General features: G+C 35.4%; 1 protein-coding gene across 2 annotated transcripts; it reads left to right on the forward strand.

Annotated features, from left to right (window-relative positions):
* The first annotated feature begins 5,618 nt into the window (after positions 1-5,618).
* Positions 5,619-15,704, forward strand: LOC135214392 (uncharacterized). 2 transcript variants are annotated; one of them, XM_064248650.1, is made up of 2 exons: positions 5,619-5,754; positions 11,894-15,704. In XM_064248650.1, the coding sequence occupies exon 2, from the start codon at positions 11,899-11,901 to the stop codon at positions 13,747-13,749; it is 1,851 nt and encodes a 616-aa protein (XP_064104720.1). In that variant the 5' UTR covers positions 5,619-5,754; positions 11,894-11,898; the 3' UTR covers positions 13,750-15,704. The 2 variants fall into 2 exon arrangements, with proteins under 2 accessions (XP_064104720.1, XP_064104719.1); XM_064248649.1 differs by lacking the exon at positions 5,619-5,754 and adding an exon at positions 10,819-11,139.
* The last annotated feature ends 1,703 nt before the right edge of the window (positions 15,705-17,407 follow it).

Here is a 17,407-nt window from a genome sequence, read left to right on the forward strand (position 1 = left end):
AAACACAATCTCATTAATTTTGTTTTTAAGTCATATTTTCTTTGCTTCAAGCACGTTGCTATTGTCGTTGTTCTTCTTGTCTTGTCCTTGTTTTTGTTGTTGTTCTTCTTGTCTTTGTTCTTGTTCTTGGCTTGTCCTGTCCTTGTCGTTCTTCTTTGTTCCCTTGGTCTTTGTCCTTGGTCCTTGTTTTCGTTGTCTTTCCTTTATTTCTTGTTTTGGGTTCCTTGTTCCTTGTTCTTATTCTTGTTCACATTGTCCTTGACTTGTCCCTTTTTCTTGTTCCTGTTGTTTTTCCGTTGTCTTGTCCTTGTCGTTGTCTTTTCTTATCTTGTTTTGTCCTTGTCCTTGTTCTTGTTCTTATTCTTGTCATTGTCCTTGACTTGTCCTGTTCTTGTTCCTGTTGTTTTGTCCTGTCCTTGTTCTTGTCTTTTCCTTGTCCTTGTTTTGTCCTTGTTGTTTTAGAAGAAGCCAGCTGTACAATGCTTCAAAGGTAAACTAAAGATAATAATACCCTGGCAATGTCATCTATATTTCATTCAGATTATTGGCAATAATCCTTGACATTATTTATGAATTAGGAGAAAAAAGTCCTTGAAATAATTTGTCTTATATGGATGCTTCCCTTTATCTTAGTACGCGATTCAATATCCCCTACATTTATCCGTGATTCAATATTTCCTACCTCAGTACGTGATTCAACGTCCCGTGCAATATAGTTCGTGATTCAATACCCAGTACAATTACAATAGTTTGTGATTCCATGTCCCGTACCATAGTCCATGATTTAGTATACCCTACACCAGTAAGGGATTCAATATCCTGTACAATAATCGGTGAGTCAATATTCAATATTTAGTACTCGATTTAATGTCCCGTACAATAGTTCGTGATTCAACATTCCCTACCCCAGTAAGTGATTCAATACCCCGTACATTAGTTCATGATTCAACATTCCCTGTCCCAGTACGTGATTCAATATCCCCTACAATCCTACAATAGTCGGTGATTCAATATTCAATATTCAGTACTCGATTTAATATCCCGTACAATAGTCCGGGATTCAATATTCCCTATACCTCGGTATTCGATTCGATATCCCGTACGGTATCCGTGATCCAGTATTCCTTACCATAGTACGTGATCAGTATCCCGTACATAATAAGTACGTGATTCAATATCCCGTACATAATAAGTACGTGATTCAATATCCCTTACCCTGGTACGTGATTTCCCCTACGTCTCACTGCCAAAGCAAATATCATTCTTCATTGTGTCATTCGGGTATTTAATACTATAAATATACTTTTAGTATTTATAGCGTCACTTCAGTTGTGTGAATTTCTTTTTGTGTATATTATATTTTAGTGGAGTGTTAATCACTGTTTGTATTTTAAATTAATTGTTTTTTATATTATGAATATATATACAGTGTCAAAATATTTTGATTTTAATAAGTTTTCTGGTTCTCTTCCCCGTTTTATAATAATAATAATAATAATAATAATAATAATAATAATAATAATAATAATAATAATATAGTTGGGAAAAACTCTATCGCGAGAGTATATATAATGTTCTAAGGGGTCCACAATAATAAAAAAAAAAATTGTTGCGAGTTCGTGTATAATTTTAAAGCTCTTTACAAAAAGCTTTCGAAGGGTTCGAAAACCTTTTGTAAAGAGTTTTAAAATCATACACGAACTCGCAACATATTATTATTGTGGACCCCTTAGAACAAAATAATAATAATAATATAAAAGACATTATATAAGATCAGTTTGCTTAATTCTACTATGTTATTAAAAAAAATAATAATGAAACAACAGCGCACGATGGAAAGCTGTTATAGCGCTAATTTACTCAAACAACAACAACAACAACAACAGAAAAACAACTATAAGAGGCCGTAGAACAACACTTCGTCGCCTGGGTACTTTCTACAACAGAGGCCAACCCAGAGCCCGTTGCCATAGCAACGCGAGCCAACCCTTCCAAGCCGCCCTTGGTATCAGGACCCCAGAAAGGTAACTTAGGAGCTGACGAATCCTGTAACTCCTACAAAAAGTCCCACAGAAGTCCTACAAAAGTCCTTTACTAATCTGCTTTCTGGAGGAATTGAAGATTCGTCTGGAATCCTACGAATCGCTAAATTCTATATAATGATGATGTGAAAATAAGTTCAAACTCCTGTAAGCATTGGAAAAGTCCTACAGAAGTCCTATAAACATTGTAAAAGTCCTATGAAGTCCTACAGAAGTCATACAGAAGTCCCATAAGCATTGTAAAAGTCCTTTAAAGTCCTACAGAAGTCCTATAAAGGTCATTTTATCCCCAAATTCCTTGAGGAATTCATGATACTAATGGCATCCTACGAAGTCCTAATGATAATATGGAAACTAAAGATGTTCCTTTAAGGCTTGTAAAAAGTCTCACAGAAGTCCTATAAAGTCCTACAGAAGTCCTCTAAAGGTCCTTTTATCTTCACCTCTCTCGAGGAATTCGTGATACTTCTGGCATCTATATACGGATTCCTAATGATAATATGGAAACTGAAAAAGTTCCTTTAAGCCTTATAAAAGTCCTACAGAAGTCCTATAAAGTCGTATAAAGGTCCTTTCACCATCAACTTTCTTGAGGAATTCACTATACATCTGGCATCCTACGAAGTCCTAATGATAATGATAATATAGAAACTAAGAAAAGTTCCTTTACAACTTATAAAAGTCCCACAGAAGTCATACAAAGTCCTAGAGAAGTCCTATAAAGTCCTACAGAAGTCCTTTCACCCTCAACTTTCTTGAGGACTTCACGATCCTGAGCGCATCCTTCGAAAGCCTAAACTTTCCATGATGATATTGAAACTACACAAAAAAAAAAATTCCACCTTCCAATCATCAAAAATACCAAATTGCTGCCCACTACCCTCAGCAGTTTCCATCGCATTTAATGATAATGTTAGCCATGATCGTGCGTCTGGCTGAAATTTTCATGGGCCGCATTTTTTTATGTTTATTTTAATTTCTGCTTCTCTCTCTCTCTCTCTCTCTCTCTCTCTCTCTCTCTCTCTCTCTCTCTCTCTCTCTCCCTTTTTTTTGGACAGGCTCAAGGTTTTCCAAGAAATAGTAAATATCTTACCCTTGTGTATGCCTCACTCTTTCATCTTCTTATATTATTATTATTATTATTATTATTATTATTATTATTATTATTATTATTATTATTATTAACAGATGAATAACCGTCATCGTCATAAAAATATTCTAAAGAGTTCTCACTAGGCCTCTACAAAGTATTTCCTTTACAATGAGAGGTGAGAAATAAAATTAAAGAAGATGGACAGCAAAACAGGGAACATATATATAGAATTACAGGAATTAGTGCTGTATTTTTCATGATTTTTATTTTGGTTGGGAACCGGAGTTGGGGGGGGGGGGGGGGGCGGCAATACTGAGCTTCTCTTTGTTCATGCTTTCAGAATATATATACTTTGGTTCATGCATTTTGCTTTCAAAAGATATTGTACGCCATGTTTTTTTCATTATTAAATTAATTTGACTAATTTTAAAATGTTTTTGTCTACATGAATTAGGCTACTTTTAAATTTTTTTCCTCGAGTACATATTTCATTTCAAGAGCCCGTCACCTCCCGTTATTACGTTTTTTTTTATTTATTGCTGAATTTCTAGTTTTGGGAACTTCAGCTTTATAGGCATTTTGTTTGTTATTAATTTCTGTCTTTATTTTTCATTATGTTGATATTTATCTTTTTTTATGAGCCTTTTCATTTATGGCATTCTTGTAATTCGGATTTTCTAATATTTCTTCTTTATGCGTATTTATGATTATTTTTTATTATAAATTTATGCGTATTTATGATTAATTTTGATTATAAATTTATGCGTATTTATGATTAATTTTGATTATAAGAAAATATAAAAAAATATTATCTGTAGATGGTGGGGTCGTTTTTTATGCGTATCTATGATTAATTTTGATTATAAATTAATATAAAAGATATTAACTGTAGGTGGGGGGTCGTCTTTATGCGTATTTATGATTAATTTTCATTATAAAAAAAATATAGAAAAATATTAACTGTAGGTAGTGGGTCGTCTTTATGATTAATTTTGAATATAGATATTAGATAAACATCAACCGTAGTTGGTGGGCCAAACGTTCGAACCCCCTAAATTGTCGTATGAATAAAGATGAAAAAATGAAGAAATTGAAAAAATGAATATTATCAATAACGTCTTACAGCTGATTCCTTGATTCTAATACGATTCTCAAGATATATTTCCAAGCACTTTTGGACGAGAAACTTCGATTAAATGATTAAATACGTAGATGGGAAAATAATGAATTTAACCGATGAATTTACACTTTTCGCTAAGATGTATTCCATGTATACATTATTTCTATACATTTTTTTGTAATTTGTGTATATTCCCGAATCTTCAATTTCTATGTATTTGTTCATGTTATCCAGAAGTCTATGGAAATATAATATTTATTGATATATATATATTTATATATATAGTATATATATGTTATAGTTGATATTTATAGAACTGTATATGGCTGAAGTTTGTATGTGTATATAGAACTGATAATTGTAGCGTTTCTAACAATAATCTCTATATATATCTGCTTTTTTCCGATGACATTTCCATGATTTTTGTTAAGTTTCAGATATATACATATATACATCTATACACTTAAACATCAGCTATATGAAGACCTATAAAATTCAACCGTATACTATGCGTGTACCTATAAATATCAACTCTATATAGGCCTCTGTATAACATGGAAAAGTAGAGAGAGTACTAAAATATAAATATATATATATATATATATATATATATATATATATATATAATATATATATATATAAGTCATATCACATCTATTATCGAGAACAAATTCCCCTTCGGTTAAGCATATATGAAAATATATTAATTCCGAGGTAGAGCGAATTAGATATTAAAGGACATTGTAGCTCGATATATATATATATATATATATATATATATATATATATATATATATATATATATATATATTATATATATATAAAAGATAACTAAGGTCAAGATAATGTATATTCAGTAGGAGGGTTTAACAGGACACTGACAAATAAAAAAAAAAAATTTTCTCTCTGTAACTGAAGACGGCGCAGCAGACAACCGGCAACTGATGCTGAGATGGCTCGTGATAGGCTATCTCATGAACCATCGGCCAATGGGAGAGCAGGGAGGGATTGACACTTTGTAGGATGACTCTAGAAGTAGATGCCAGAAACTCTCGGTTAATAATTGACAGGCTTGCTAAAACTTAACGAATTCTTAGTGATTTTGTTTCGAAATGAAGAAAGTTTACGACATTTCCTTCGGCAAACGCGAATGGAAATGTCATTACCAGTAGAAATGTCCGAATGTGGGGATCTGGTAATGAGGCACCTAACATCCGAGGAGACATTTTGTCGTAGGCCTAGGCAATGATGTCACCAATCCCTCGGTTGTCATTGGTCGTTCTACAATTAGCCGGTGGAGAGGGCGGGGCTTTGCCATCGTCGACAAGTATAAAAGGGCCTGAAATTGGTCGTTGACCTAAGTTCACTGTGGTTCTGCAGACCGAGAAGTTCTCCAGTACCACAAGGTCAACGAAGCAGCTGAGACGAGGACGACGAGAGTCTGCCTCGGGCCTCAGCGCCCTTTGGCTGTAGTTGGCCTGTAACTTCACTCCAAGTCGGTAAGTGCCTGTTATGCTTGTTACAGTTCAAACGGTAGGCTGTAATTGCGTTTCATAATGGCTTTCGTTATTCTCCGATGTTTCGAAAACCAATGACGAATCGCATACAGGTTTATAAAAATAATACTGTATTCTGTATATTATACCATGTGGCTTGTATACAGGTTTATAAAATTGAATACTGTATACTTTTACCACCATGAGTCTGCCATACAGGTTTACAAAATTAAATAATGTATTCTGAATACTGTATTATGTGGCTCGTATACTGGTTTATAAAGTTGCATACTGTTTACTGATACTACCACGTGTCTGCCATGCAGGTTTTAAAATTAAATACTGTATTCTGTATACTGGTATCGTGTGTCTAGCATACAGGTTTATAAAATTAAATACTGTATTCTGTATACTGGTACCATATGTCTGCCATGCAGGTTTATAAAATTGATTGCTATATTCTGTGAACTGGTATCGTGTTATTGTATTTTGTATACCACCTATTGGTCCTGCCGTTTTTGCCTAATTCGTTATTTCTATTCGAGGTGGTTAAGAAATCTTAATAGTCGAATTTTGCTGTGGCTTTAGAAGCTTTGATAGTAGTCCATTTATAAAGTACCGACACAATTTAAGAGTTACAAAATTCTGTTAATAGACGCCATTGATGTGCGTCTATTAAAATCATTTCACGTGTTGCTTTGATGCGAAACTGATATTATGTACCCAATGCATTTTATTGTATTCTATTTTATTTTATTGTTTTTTTTTCTGCTTCTTATGAGCACCATTGATGTTACGTAGAATGATCCAATATTAGTGTTTCATGTTATTTTGTCGGTTGAAAACTACCCAATGTTAGTGTTTCATGTTTTACCAGTTGAAATCCCTCCAACATTAGTGTTGTATGTTGATTGATTGAATTTTTTTCTCATTTTGCACTCTGGATTTGCAAATGAGCTGATTAGACTTAACGTTATGTTATCGGTTTCTTATATTGCTGTGATATGGTTTCACGTGGTTCATTTATGAGCAGTTGTTTCAAATCTCTATTTGGCAGCGATGTTATGGAAATACCTCTCATATTTAATCGGGTTTGATTTGGACTCCGAATTTCGTTGTGTCATTAACTTTGACATTGATTTTCGGGTAGATATATATGGGTGCGCTAGACAACTTTTATTCTATGCAAATTTTCATTTGGGGTCGTATTTTGTGAGTACCGCATATTTACCAACTACCCAATTTAAGCTTTTAGTAGCGACGTTTAATTAATTTCAACTTTCAGTTGCTTAGCGAAATTAATTTTAGCTTTTCGTTGCTGTGTGCAGTTAACTTTAACTTTTAATTCCCCAGCGAAATTAATTTTAGCTTTTCGTTGCTGTGTGCAGTTAACTAACTTTTAATTGCTCAACGAAATTAATTTTAGCTTTTTCGTGGCTGTGTGCAGTTAACTTTAACTTTTAATTGCTCAGCGAAATTAATTTTAGCTTTTCGTTGCTGTATGCAGTTAACTTTAACTTTTAATTGCTCAGCGAAATTAATTTTAGCTTTTCGTGGCTGTGTTCAGTTAACTTTAACTTTTAATTGCTCAGCGAAATTAATTTTAGCTTTTCGTTGCTGTGTTCAGTTAACTTTAACTTTTAATTGCTCAACGAAATTAATTTTAGCTTTTCGTGGCTGTGTTCAGTTAACTTTTAACTTTTAATTGCTCAACGAAATTAATTTTAGCTTTTCGTTGCTGTGTTCAGTTAACTTTAACTTTTAATTGCTCAGCGAAATTAATTTTAGCTTTTCGTTGCTGTGTTCAGTTAACTTTAACTTTTAATTGCTCAACGAAATTAATTTTAGCTTTTCGTTGCTGTGTTCAGTTAACTTTAACTTTTAATTGCTCAGCGAAATTAATTTTAGCTTTTCGTTGCTGTGTTCAGTTAACTTTTAACTTTTAATTGCTCAACGAAATTAATTTTAGCTTTTCGTTGCTGTGTTCAGTTAACTTTAACTTTTAATTGCTCAGCGAAATTAATTTTAGCTTTTCGTTGCTGTGTTCAGTTAACTTTAACTTTTAATTGCTCAGCGAAATTAATTTAGCTTTTCGTGGCTGTGTTCAGTTAACTTTAACTTTTAATTGCTCAACGAAATTAATTTTAGCTTTTAGATTTTAATAGCTTTGTTTAATTCATTTTAGCTTGTACTTGCGTCGTGTAATGAATTTTGGCTTTTTAGTTGCTTTGTGTAATTAGTTTTAACTTTTAATTGCTTCGCGTGAATTGTTTTAGCTTTCGATGCTTTGTGCAATTAATTTTAACTTTTAACTGCTTAGCAAAATCAATTTCAGTTTTTCATTGCATTGTGTGATTAATTTTAGCTATTAATTTCGTTGTGTGATTAACTTTTAACTGCTTAGCAAAATCAATTTCAGCTTTTCATTGCATTGTGATTAATATTAGCTATTAATTTCGTTGTGTGATTAATTTTAGCTATTAATTTCGTTGTGTGATTAATTTTAGCTATTAATTTCGTTGTGTGATTAATTTTAGCTATTAATTTCGTTGTGTGATTAATTTTAGCTTTAAATTCGTTGCTGTATTAATTTTAGCTTTAAATTCGTTGCTGTATTAATTTTAGCTTTTAATTGCGTCGTATAATGAATTTTAGCTATAAGTTTAGTTGTGTAATTAATTTAAACTTTTAATTGCTTTGTGTAACGAATTTAAACTTTAATTACTTGGTGAAATTTTAACTCACTCACTTGGTTTAATTTGAATTTGCACCGTCATTAATATTTTGATTTATTTGCAATATGCAAATTAATTGTACAGATAATTAACCTGAGCGTTTAATTTCATTATGAAGCTAATACGAATAATTAACTGCTGCTCCAGTATCATTAATTAATATCTGATCGTTTGCGAATTAAATTGACGTCCGTGTCGTAATTAGTTTTTACCTTACTAAGAATACTAATCATTTCTTAAGTCTAAGAATACTAATCATTTCTTAAGTCTTCGTGTGGGTTCGAATCCCGTTAGATTCAAGGATTTCGGTGCTAATCCCTTTAGTTGACCTCTTCTATAATTATATGACCTGATTCATTTAGTTGACCTCAACTATAATGATATGACAATTATTAATTCGTTTAGTTGAACTCAATCGTAATTATATGACGATTATTAATTCGTTTAGTTGAACTCAACTGTAATTATATGACAATTATTAATTCGTTTAGTTGTCCTCAACTGTAATTATTTGACAATTATTAATTCGACCTCAACTGTAATTATATGACAATTATTAATTCATTTAGTTGAACTCAATTGTAATTATATGACAATTATTAATTCGTTTAGTTGAACTCAATTGTAAATTATATGACAATTATTAATTCATTTAGTTGTCCTCAGCTGTAACTATATGACGTAATTGATTTAGTTGACCTCAACTAATTATATGGTAATTATTAATTCATTTAGTAGACCTCGACTGTAAATATATGACATTATTAGTTCATTTAGTTGACCTCAACTGTAACTATATGACCTAATTGATTTAGTTGACCTCAACTGTAATTATATAACCTGATTCATTTAGTTGACCTCACCTGTAGTTATATGACAATTATTACTTTATTTAGTTGACCTCAACTGTAACTATATGACGTAATTTGATTTTGTTGATTTAACTGTAACTTATGACCTAATCCATTTAGTTGAACTCAACTGTAACTGTATGACCTGATTCATTTAATTGACTTCAATTGTAACTATATGACCTGATTCATTAAGTTGACTTCAACGGTTAATTATATGACCTGGCAACTGTAACCATATGACCTGATTGATTTAGCTGACCTCAGCTGTAATTACGTGATCTGATTGACTTAGTTTACGGAATGGAATATAGAGTTTAGGTCAAAGGCCAAGCACTGGGACCTATGAGGTCATTCAGAGCTGGAAAAGAGAGAGTAGGTAGGTTTGAAAAGCGTAACGGGAGGAAAACCTCAAAGCAGTCGCAGTATGAAACAACCGTTAGAGGGTTGAAGAGAGCAAGATGGAAGAAAGATATAATATGAACGGAAGTGCAGTAAAAGGAATGAAAGGAGTTTCAGCTTTATGTAGTCAATTTAAGTGAGTAAATACAGAACAGGATCTTTCTTTCGACCTTAACGTCCTCTTCAGCTGTATTCTGCAAAAAAGGACAAAAGTTGACTTAGAAATGAAATACAGAATAGTTAATTGGGTAATTCAAATGGAAACTGTCAGTCTGGTTGTCTTCCTCGAGTATCGTACTTCCTTGGAGGCGTCTTCTTGTTATTGTTCTTGTTATTGTTAACGTAATTAAGTCGTTCACATTACAGGTCGTAGGAGAAATATCTGCTAAAATGGCTAAATTGTAGATTGGCTTGTTTGGGGGCATTAACTGGTCTGTGAAGTTCTGAATTCACTCATTTGAATTTGAGATTTTTTTCGATGAATCGGATATGTACCTTCGTTTAACAATGTGATTATAGAACTACGAAATGACCGTTTTTTTTAGCTACGATAAATTTGTTAGTTTTTTTCAATAACTTTGGGTGATTTGTAGAGCTACGTTCAGTAACTAGAATTCAGTAGCACGTCATATTGTCCTAGTTCAGTTATTAGGACGAGAGTTAGCCTTTCCAGCGGCACTTCCTCACCTTCTCCTTGATATCAAGTTACGTATATTTGCGAACTGCTTATTCCTTTTGTCTTTTTCCACCTACTTTTATTATTCACTTATCTAACGTCATTTTTCTCCCTCTTTCTCATATTGTTTGTATTATCTGTTAACTGCTCAACTGTTTCGTCCTCTGTTCCTCTCCCGAACTTCAGCGGTTTGGCTCGTTGGTTGGTCTACTCTAGTTCAGGTCCTGGTTTACTTTTATCTGGTCTAACGCCAGCTCCAGCCAATGTCTAAAGTGGTATTGGATGGTGATGGCCTTGGGTAGCCCTGCGCTAGCTCCAGAATCCTTGTTTAATGTTTGTCCATGTGAGAGTTGGTAAATACTGTCTAAAGTCAGCCTACAAGTTTGGCGAAGTGTTGCTGGGAGGTAAGGGCCTTGGGTAGCCCTGCGCTAGCTCCAGAATCCTTGTTTAATGTCAGTCCTTAAGACGAGTTGGTTAGGACTCTTCCTGTTAACTGAGAATTGCTTCAAGGTATCCCCCTAGATGTGGCACAGTAGTCTGCTTTGGATGTTCCTGTTGCCCCTTTTAAGTACAGCTAATCTAACTCTTGCAGGATGTTGCATACATCAAAAATAAAGTTAAAAAGAAGTCAACATCCGTCGGTGTAGTGGGTGTTTTTGACAAATGGATAAAGTGTGAAACCCTAGTCAAGAGTTTTCGACATTTTTTGTGATGTGTGTGTGCAGTAAGTTACCAACTTGTTGATGACATGTTAAATTTTATTTCTGACACATTTCAAATTGTCTGGGACATTTTTTTAGTTGAGAGAACCTGTTCTCTGGTTTCAGTTGTTTCCTGAAACTGGTAGTTTTAAAGACTGTTGGTTTGTGTCTGAGGGTTGAAGTGTCTTATAAGTATTATTTCATATATGAAGTGATCTGTGAATGTCTCTTGCTATAAAGAGTAATGACAATATACTTTGAATCTTTGGCTGGAAATTTCAATACTATAATAGTCTGAAACACTGGTAGGAAAAGTGACGTTTTAAAAAAATAATGCATTTGAAATTTTGGCATGGTTAGACTGAAATTTAGGGCAAATGATAGAATGAATTTTTGGACAGACAAGTTTTAAAATTTTAGAAAGTTTTTGGATCGAAATTTTAGGACACTTAGTTTGAATTTTTACAGAATTGCAGATTGATTCGCTGAGAATTGATACAAATTTATTATATGTAGTTATGTGAATTTTTAAATTCATTTGGAACGAGTGATTGTAAAATTATAATGTCTGGATTAATGATTTGAAACTGAAGAAATTTTTCATGTGCAAAATGAAATAACAAGAATGGTGCGGTTTAAAGATTCAAAATTTAGTTAATTACGTACCTAACATTAAAAAAGGAAGTTGATTGGATAATTATAATTCTAAGCATTCAGAAAAAATTGTTTTTCTTATTCAAGTTGACCATCCAAGTCATTTTTTCTTTTATTTTCTAGGGATCATGGACAACACGGACGAAAACTTTGGCGAGGGACAGCCGCCCTCTGAAGAGGATCTTCTCTACGAGCAAGAAGAACCTCTAGATTACTCAATGAGGAGATCGCCAAGAGAAACCTTGTCCGAGGACGGAACTTCTCTGTCCCGGAATGTTATGATTCCCAGGTATCAGCCAGTGCCAGTGCACTCTACAACTGGCATACCGATGCCTTCTTTCTCCATGGATGGAATGAACCAGTACTTGGAAAGTAACAGGAGGTACTTGGATGCAAGTGACTACTCTGCAGACGCAACATCGTCGCCCCTGGGCTTCCCTGAGGAGATTGAGGCTTCAGAAGACAGCAGACGGTGTGCCCCCTCAAGCGAGAGCAATAGACAGCCTCGCTTTCCAGAGGGATTGAATCATCAGCAGTATCCAAATGGGATTTTCTATCCTGTAACGAACAGGCCTTTGGAGAGCGACCCTACCAGGCAACGCAACTTATCTGAGGATTCTTCCTCAGACAGCGAGGATAATTCATTCTATGACAGTGTGCCTAGAAAATGCAACCAAGAAAGCAGGTATCGCACAGTATCAGGAGCAAGTGTAGAAGACGATAATCAGTCTGTGAGTGATGGCTTTAACTATCAGGACCTACCATCCAGAAATTTTGGACAACGCATGCATGCTCATTTACAAAACAGAAACCGTACGCTCTCTGGGGACAACCAAGGCAGTGAGTATCCTCCTCCTAGCGAGACTCTTCCTGGACAACAGGCCAATGGTAGCACCAGCAGTAGCAGTCCACCTCTGTCGCTTGACGCCCCACCAATGCTTGGGGAAGATGCAATGGCTGCGGTGCACAGATATATGATCCAATGTATGTCTAGGCATGGCGCCGTTTCTTCTCAGTATTACACGACTCTAAATCTTTATGAGACATTATTGGCCCAAAGACAGCAGGACTCTTCCCAGACATCAGGACCCATGAGTGTACCTTCCACTAGCCAGGCTGTACTGAGCATGCCCCCAACTGGCCAAGGAGCACTGAGTTTCCACTCTGCCAGCCAAGGGCCAATGAGTTTCCCCTCGACCAGTCAGGGACCACTGAATTTTGCTTCGACCAGCCAGGGAGCCTTGAGTATGCCTTCATCTAGCCAGGGACCAATAAGCTTCCCTTCAAGTAGCCAGGGTCCACTGAACTTCTCTACCACCGGCCAAGGGCCTCTGAGCTTACCACCCCCAACTAGCCAGGGTGCCATGGGATTCCCCTCAGCCATTCAGGGTCCAATCAGTTTCCCATCAACCAGCCAGGGGGCGATGAGCTTCCCATCGACCAGCGCTGGAATGGGCATGGCCCCACCGCATCCAGGCATGCAGCAGCAAGTGCTGTCTCTGATGCAGGCAGCTAGTTTCCTCTCCCCCGACGGGAGTCTTGAGAAATCCCAGGGCTACATTCAGTTCCGACAGCACTATCTGAGGAGAAGGAACATGTCGACCAAGCCACGTCGTGGGAACAGGGACCGCAGCAGTGATGCTCAGGAGTCTGGGCAAGATGGCCATGGCAGGAGAGACCTGGATGAGGCTTCTGGACTGGAGAATGGCGGTGCAGAGGGGGGTGACAGGCTAGGAGAACCAGGATCTCGAGATGACGAGAACAACAATGGCGGGATGAGGTTGGATAAGAACGGACAGCCTAGAGACGCTGCTTACTGGGAGAGGAGGAAACGGAACAATCAGGCTGCCAAGAGGTCCCGCGACGCCAAGAGGAATCGGGAGCTGGAGAATGAGATTCAGCTGGAGTACCTGAAGTGGCTGCTTCTGCCAAACCTCTATCGCCTGATGGGGCTAGGAAATAACAACAGACAACAATAGAAGCTGAAATGACTGTGGAAGTATCAAGGTAAATGTGGCTGAAATGGCTGTGGAAGTATCAAGGTTAATGTGGAATTCAGTTCATCATGATTGTCAGTATGCACACAGAGAAACAGTACTTTTTCCCAAGTGGTTTTACCTTTATTTGGAAGCAGAAAAACCAGTACTTCCAACAACTCGATCAAATGATTCTCCCAATTGGTTTTACCTTTATTTGGAGGCAGAAAAACAGTACTTCCAGCAACTAGATAAAGTGATTTTCCCAAGTGGTTTTCCTTAATTTGGACACAGAAAAACCAGTACTTCCAACAACACGACCAATTGATTTTCCCAAGTAGTTTTGCCTTTGTTTGGACGCAGAAAAACAGTACTTCCAGCAACTTGATCAAATGCTTTTCCCAAGTGCTTTTACCTATATTTGGAAGCAGAAAAACAGTACTTCCAGCAACTTGATCAAATGCTTTTCCCAAGTGCTTTTACCTATATTTGGAAGCAGAAAAACAGTACTTCCAGCAACTTGATCAAATGATTTTCCCATGTGCTTTTACCTATGTTTGGAAGCAGAAAAACAGTACTTCCAGCAACTTGATCAAATGCTTTTCCCAAGTGGTTTTACCTATATTTGGAAGCAGAAAAACAGTACTTCCAGCAACTTGATCAAATGATTTTTCCAAGTGGTTTTACCTATATTAGCAAGCAGAAAAATAGTACTGCCAGCAACTAGATCAAATGATTTTCCCATGTGCTTTTACCTATGTTTGGAAGCAGAAAAACAGTACTTCCAGCAACTTGATCAAATGATTTTCCCAAGTGGTTTTACCTATATTTGGAAGCAGAAAACAAGTACTTCCAGCAACTCAATCAAATGATTTTCCCAAGTGGTTTTACCTATATATTTTAGAAGCAGGAAAACAGGACTTCCAGCAATTCTATCAAATGATTTTCCCAAGTGGTTTTACCTATATTTGGAAGCAGAAAAACAGTACTTCCAGCAACTTGATCAAATGATTTTCCCAAGTGGTTTTACCTATGTTTGGAAGCAGAAAACCAGTACTTCCAGCAACTTGATCAAATGCTTTTCCCAAGTGGTTTTACCTATGTTTGGAAGCAGAAAAACTACTTCCAGCAACTTGATCAAATGATTTTCCCAAGTGGTTTTACCTATGTTTGGAAGCAGAAAAACAGCACTTCCAGCAACTTGATCAAATGATTTTCCCAAGTGGTTTTACCTATGTTTGGAAGCAGAAAACCAGTACTTCCAGCAACTTGATCAAATGCTTTTCCCAAGTGGTTTTACCTATATTTGGAAGCAGAAAAACAGTACTTCCAGCAACTTGATCAAATGATTTTCCCAAGTGGTTTTACCTATGTTTGGAAGCAGAAAACCAGTACTTCCAGTAACTTGATCAAATGCTTTTCCCAAGTGGTTTTATGTTTATTTGGTCGTAGAAAAACAGTACTTTCCCCCAAGTGCTTTTACCTGTGTTTGGAATTTCTCCCGACTATCTACAACAAGAATTAAGTTGCATGAGCAGTCCAGAATATTACTTCATCATCATTGCAGATCTTTTCAACGTCATTGCCAAAATGCACACTTTAAAATGAAACACCCACGAGCAGCTCCATCAAATGCTTCGCCCAGACCTTACAACTTATCTCAACGATCACCAACTGATAAACCGAAATCTTACAAATTTATGGGAGGTAATTATAGATATATGTATATGAGCGCCAGTCAGTCTTGAATGGTATATGGATTTATATGGATTGTTTTTATGCCAACAAATATTTGTTATATTCAGAGTTTATTGTTAACAGATTAGTACAGTTGTTTTTATTGGACGGTTTTATTATTATTATTCAATGAATTTGGCCTGGAATTGAAAAGTGCATTTGCTTCTATCACAGAGTTGGTGATACATTTTGATTTACTGATGGGGTTTCAGTAGCAGTTATTTTTAGAACTATTAACTTTCTTGCTTTTCCTTTTTTTTTGTCTTGGGAAACCTATTTTTAAGATGCATGCTTTCATTTATTTGCCATTGGGTTCCTCTAATTGCATTTTGCAATTGAGTGTGCTTGACCAATGTTGATCTCTTAATTTGGTATTTGTTTAGCAGGCATATATGAAAGTATATGGTTATAAGTAGCCATATTTTTTATGTTGTTCACAAGTAGTGTTAAGGAACATACCCTCAAGTTTGTCTGTATGTGCCTTGATTAAAGTAGCCTAAGTAGTTTGTCTGTAGTATTTTTGTGGCAGTAATTAGTTTTTTTAGTCTTGACTGATTAAATAGAGACTTGACCTTAATTTTTTCATTTTGATGGTTTCATTTGGATGAGAGGGTTTGCTTGCCCCATTAATGTAATTAGATCAGAGGATTTCACTAATTAAGTATTTGAGTTAGAGGATTCAACTCTCATGTATTTGGTTAGTCATGCCACATTTATGTAGTATTTAGATTAGTGACTTGACTTTTTTTAGTCTTGACTGATTAAATAGAGACTTGACCTTAATTTTTTCATTTTGATGGTTTCATTTGGATGAGAGGGTTTGCTTGCCCCATTAATGTAATTAGATCTGAGGATTTCACTATTAAGTATTTGAATTAGAGGATTCAACTCTCATGTATTTGGTTAGTCATGCCACATTTATGTAGTATTTAGATCAGTGACTTGACTTTTAGGTCTTTGATTTAGAAAATAGAACTATTTGAATTAGAGGTTTCAACTCTTACTTGAATCTCTTCATTTGAATTAGAGGATTGAACTGTATTTTGATAAGGGGATTGAGCTCAGTGCCTTGAGTTAGAGGATTCTACTCTTTTTGTTTTTGATTCGGAGGATTAAACTCTCTTTGGGTTCGAATCAGAGGATTCAACTCTTCTTGTGTTTGAATCAGAGGATTCAACTCTTCTTCTGTTTGAGTTACAGGATTCAACTGTTTGTGTATTAGAGTATTCAACTGTTTGTGTATTAGAGTATTCAACTGTTTGTGTATTAGAGTATTCAACTGTTTGTGTATTAGAGTATTCAACTGTTTGTGTATTAGAGTATTCAACTGTTTGTGTATTAGAGGATTCAACTGTTTGTGTATTAGAGGATTCAACTGTTTGTGCATTAGAGGATTCAACTGTTTGTGCATTAGAGGATTCAACTCTATCTGGATTAGAAGATTGTATTTGAATCCGGGGATTCAACTATTTTGTGTTTGTAGCAGAGGATTTCACTCTTATTTGGATTAGAAGATTGTATCTTGAGGTAGATGATTCAACTCTTGTGTACTGTATAAATTTGCATGCCCTATTTCGATCCCCAACTGGCTTCATGTAACAGCCAGCTTTATTATTAAGATAATTTTTTGCATTTCTTATCAAGAGGCGGATGCTAATTTGTTTTAGGTGATAGCATAGGATTAGCTATTTGTCATACTAACCTAAATAGCTTTTGGCGTTTGACAATAGCCATTTTATTAAGATATATTGATACTGATTAAAATTTTCATTATGATTGCTATTGATAGCTGTTTATAAGGTACAGGCATTTATTCCATGATCGACTATGTTATGCTTTTGTTGTCTATGCATTTGGCATTTTGTCATTCATTATGATATATGATGCAACATATTCGTGTTCTTTTCAGGCCATGATTGACAAT

Source organism: Macrobrachium nipponense, chromosome 45 (assembly GCF_015104395.2).
Source record: "Macrobrachium nipponense isolate FS-2020 chromosome 45, ASM1510439v2, whole genome shotgun sequence".
Classification (NCBI taxonomy): Eukaryota; Metazoa; Arthropoda; class Malacostraca; order Decapoda; family Palaemonidae; genus Macrobrachium; species Macrobrachium nipponense.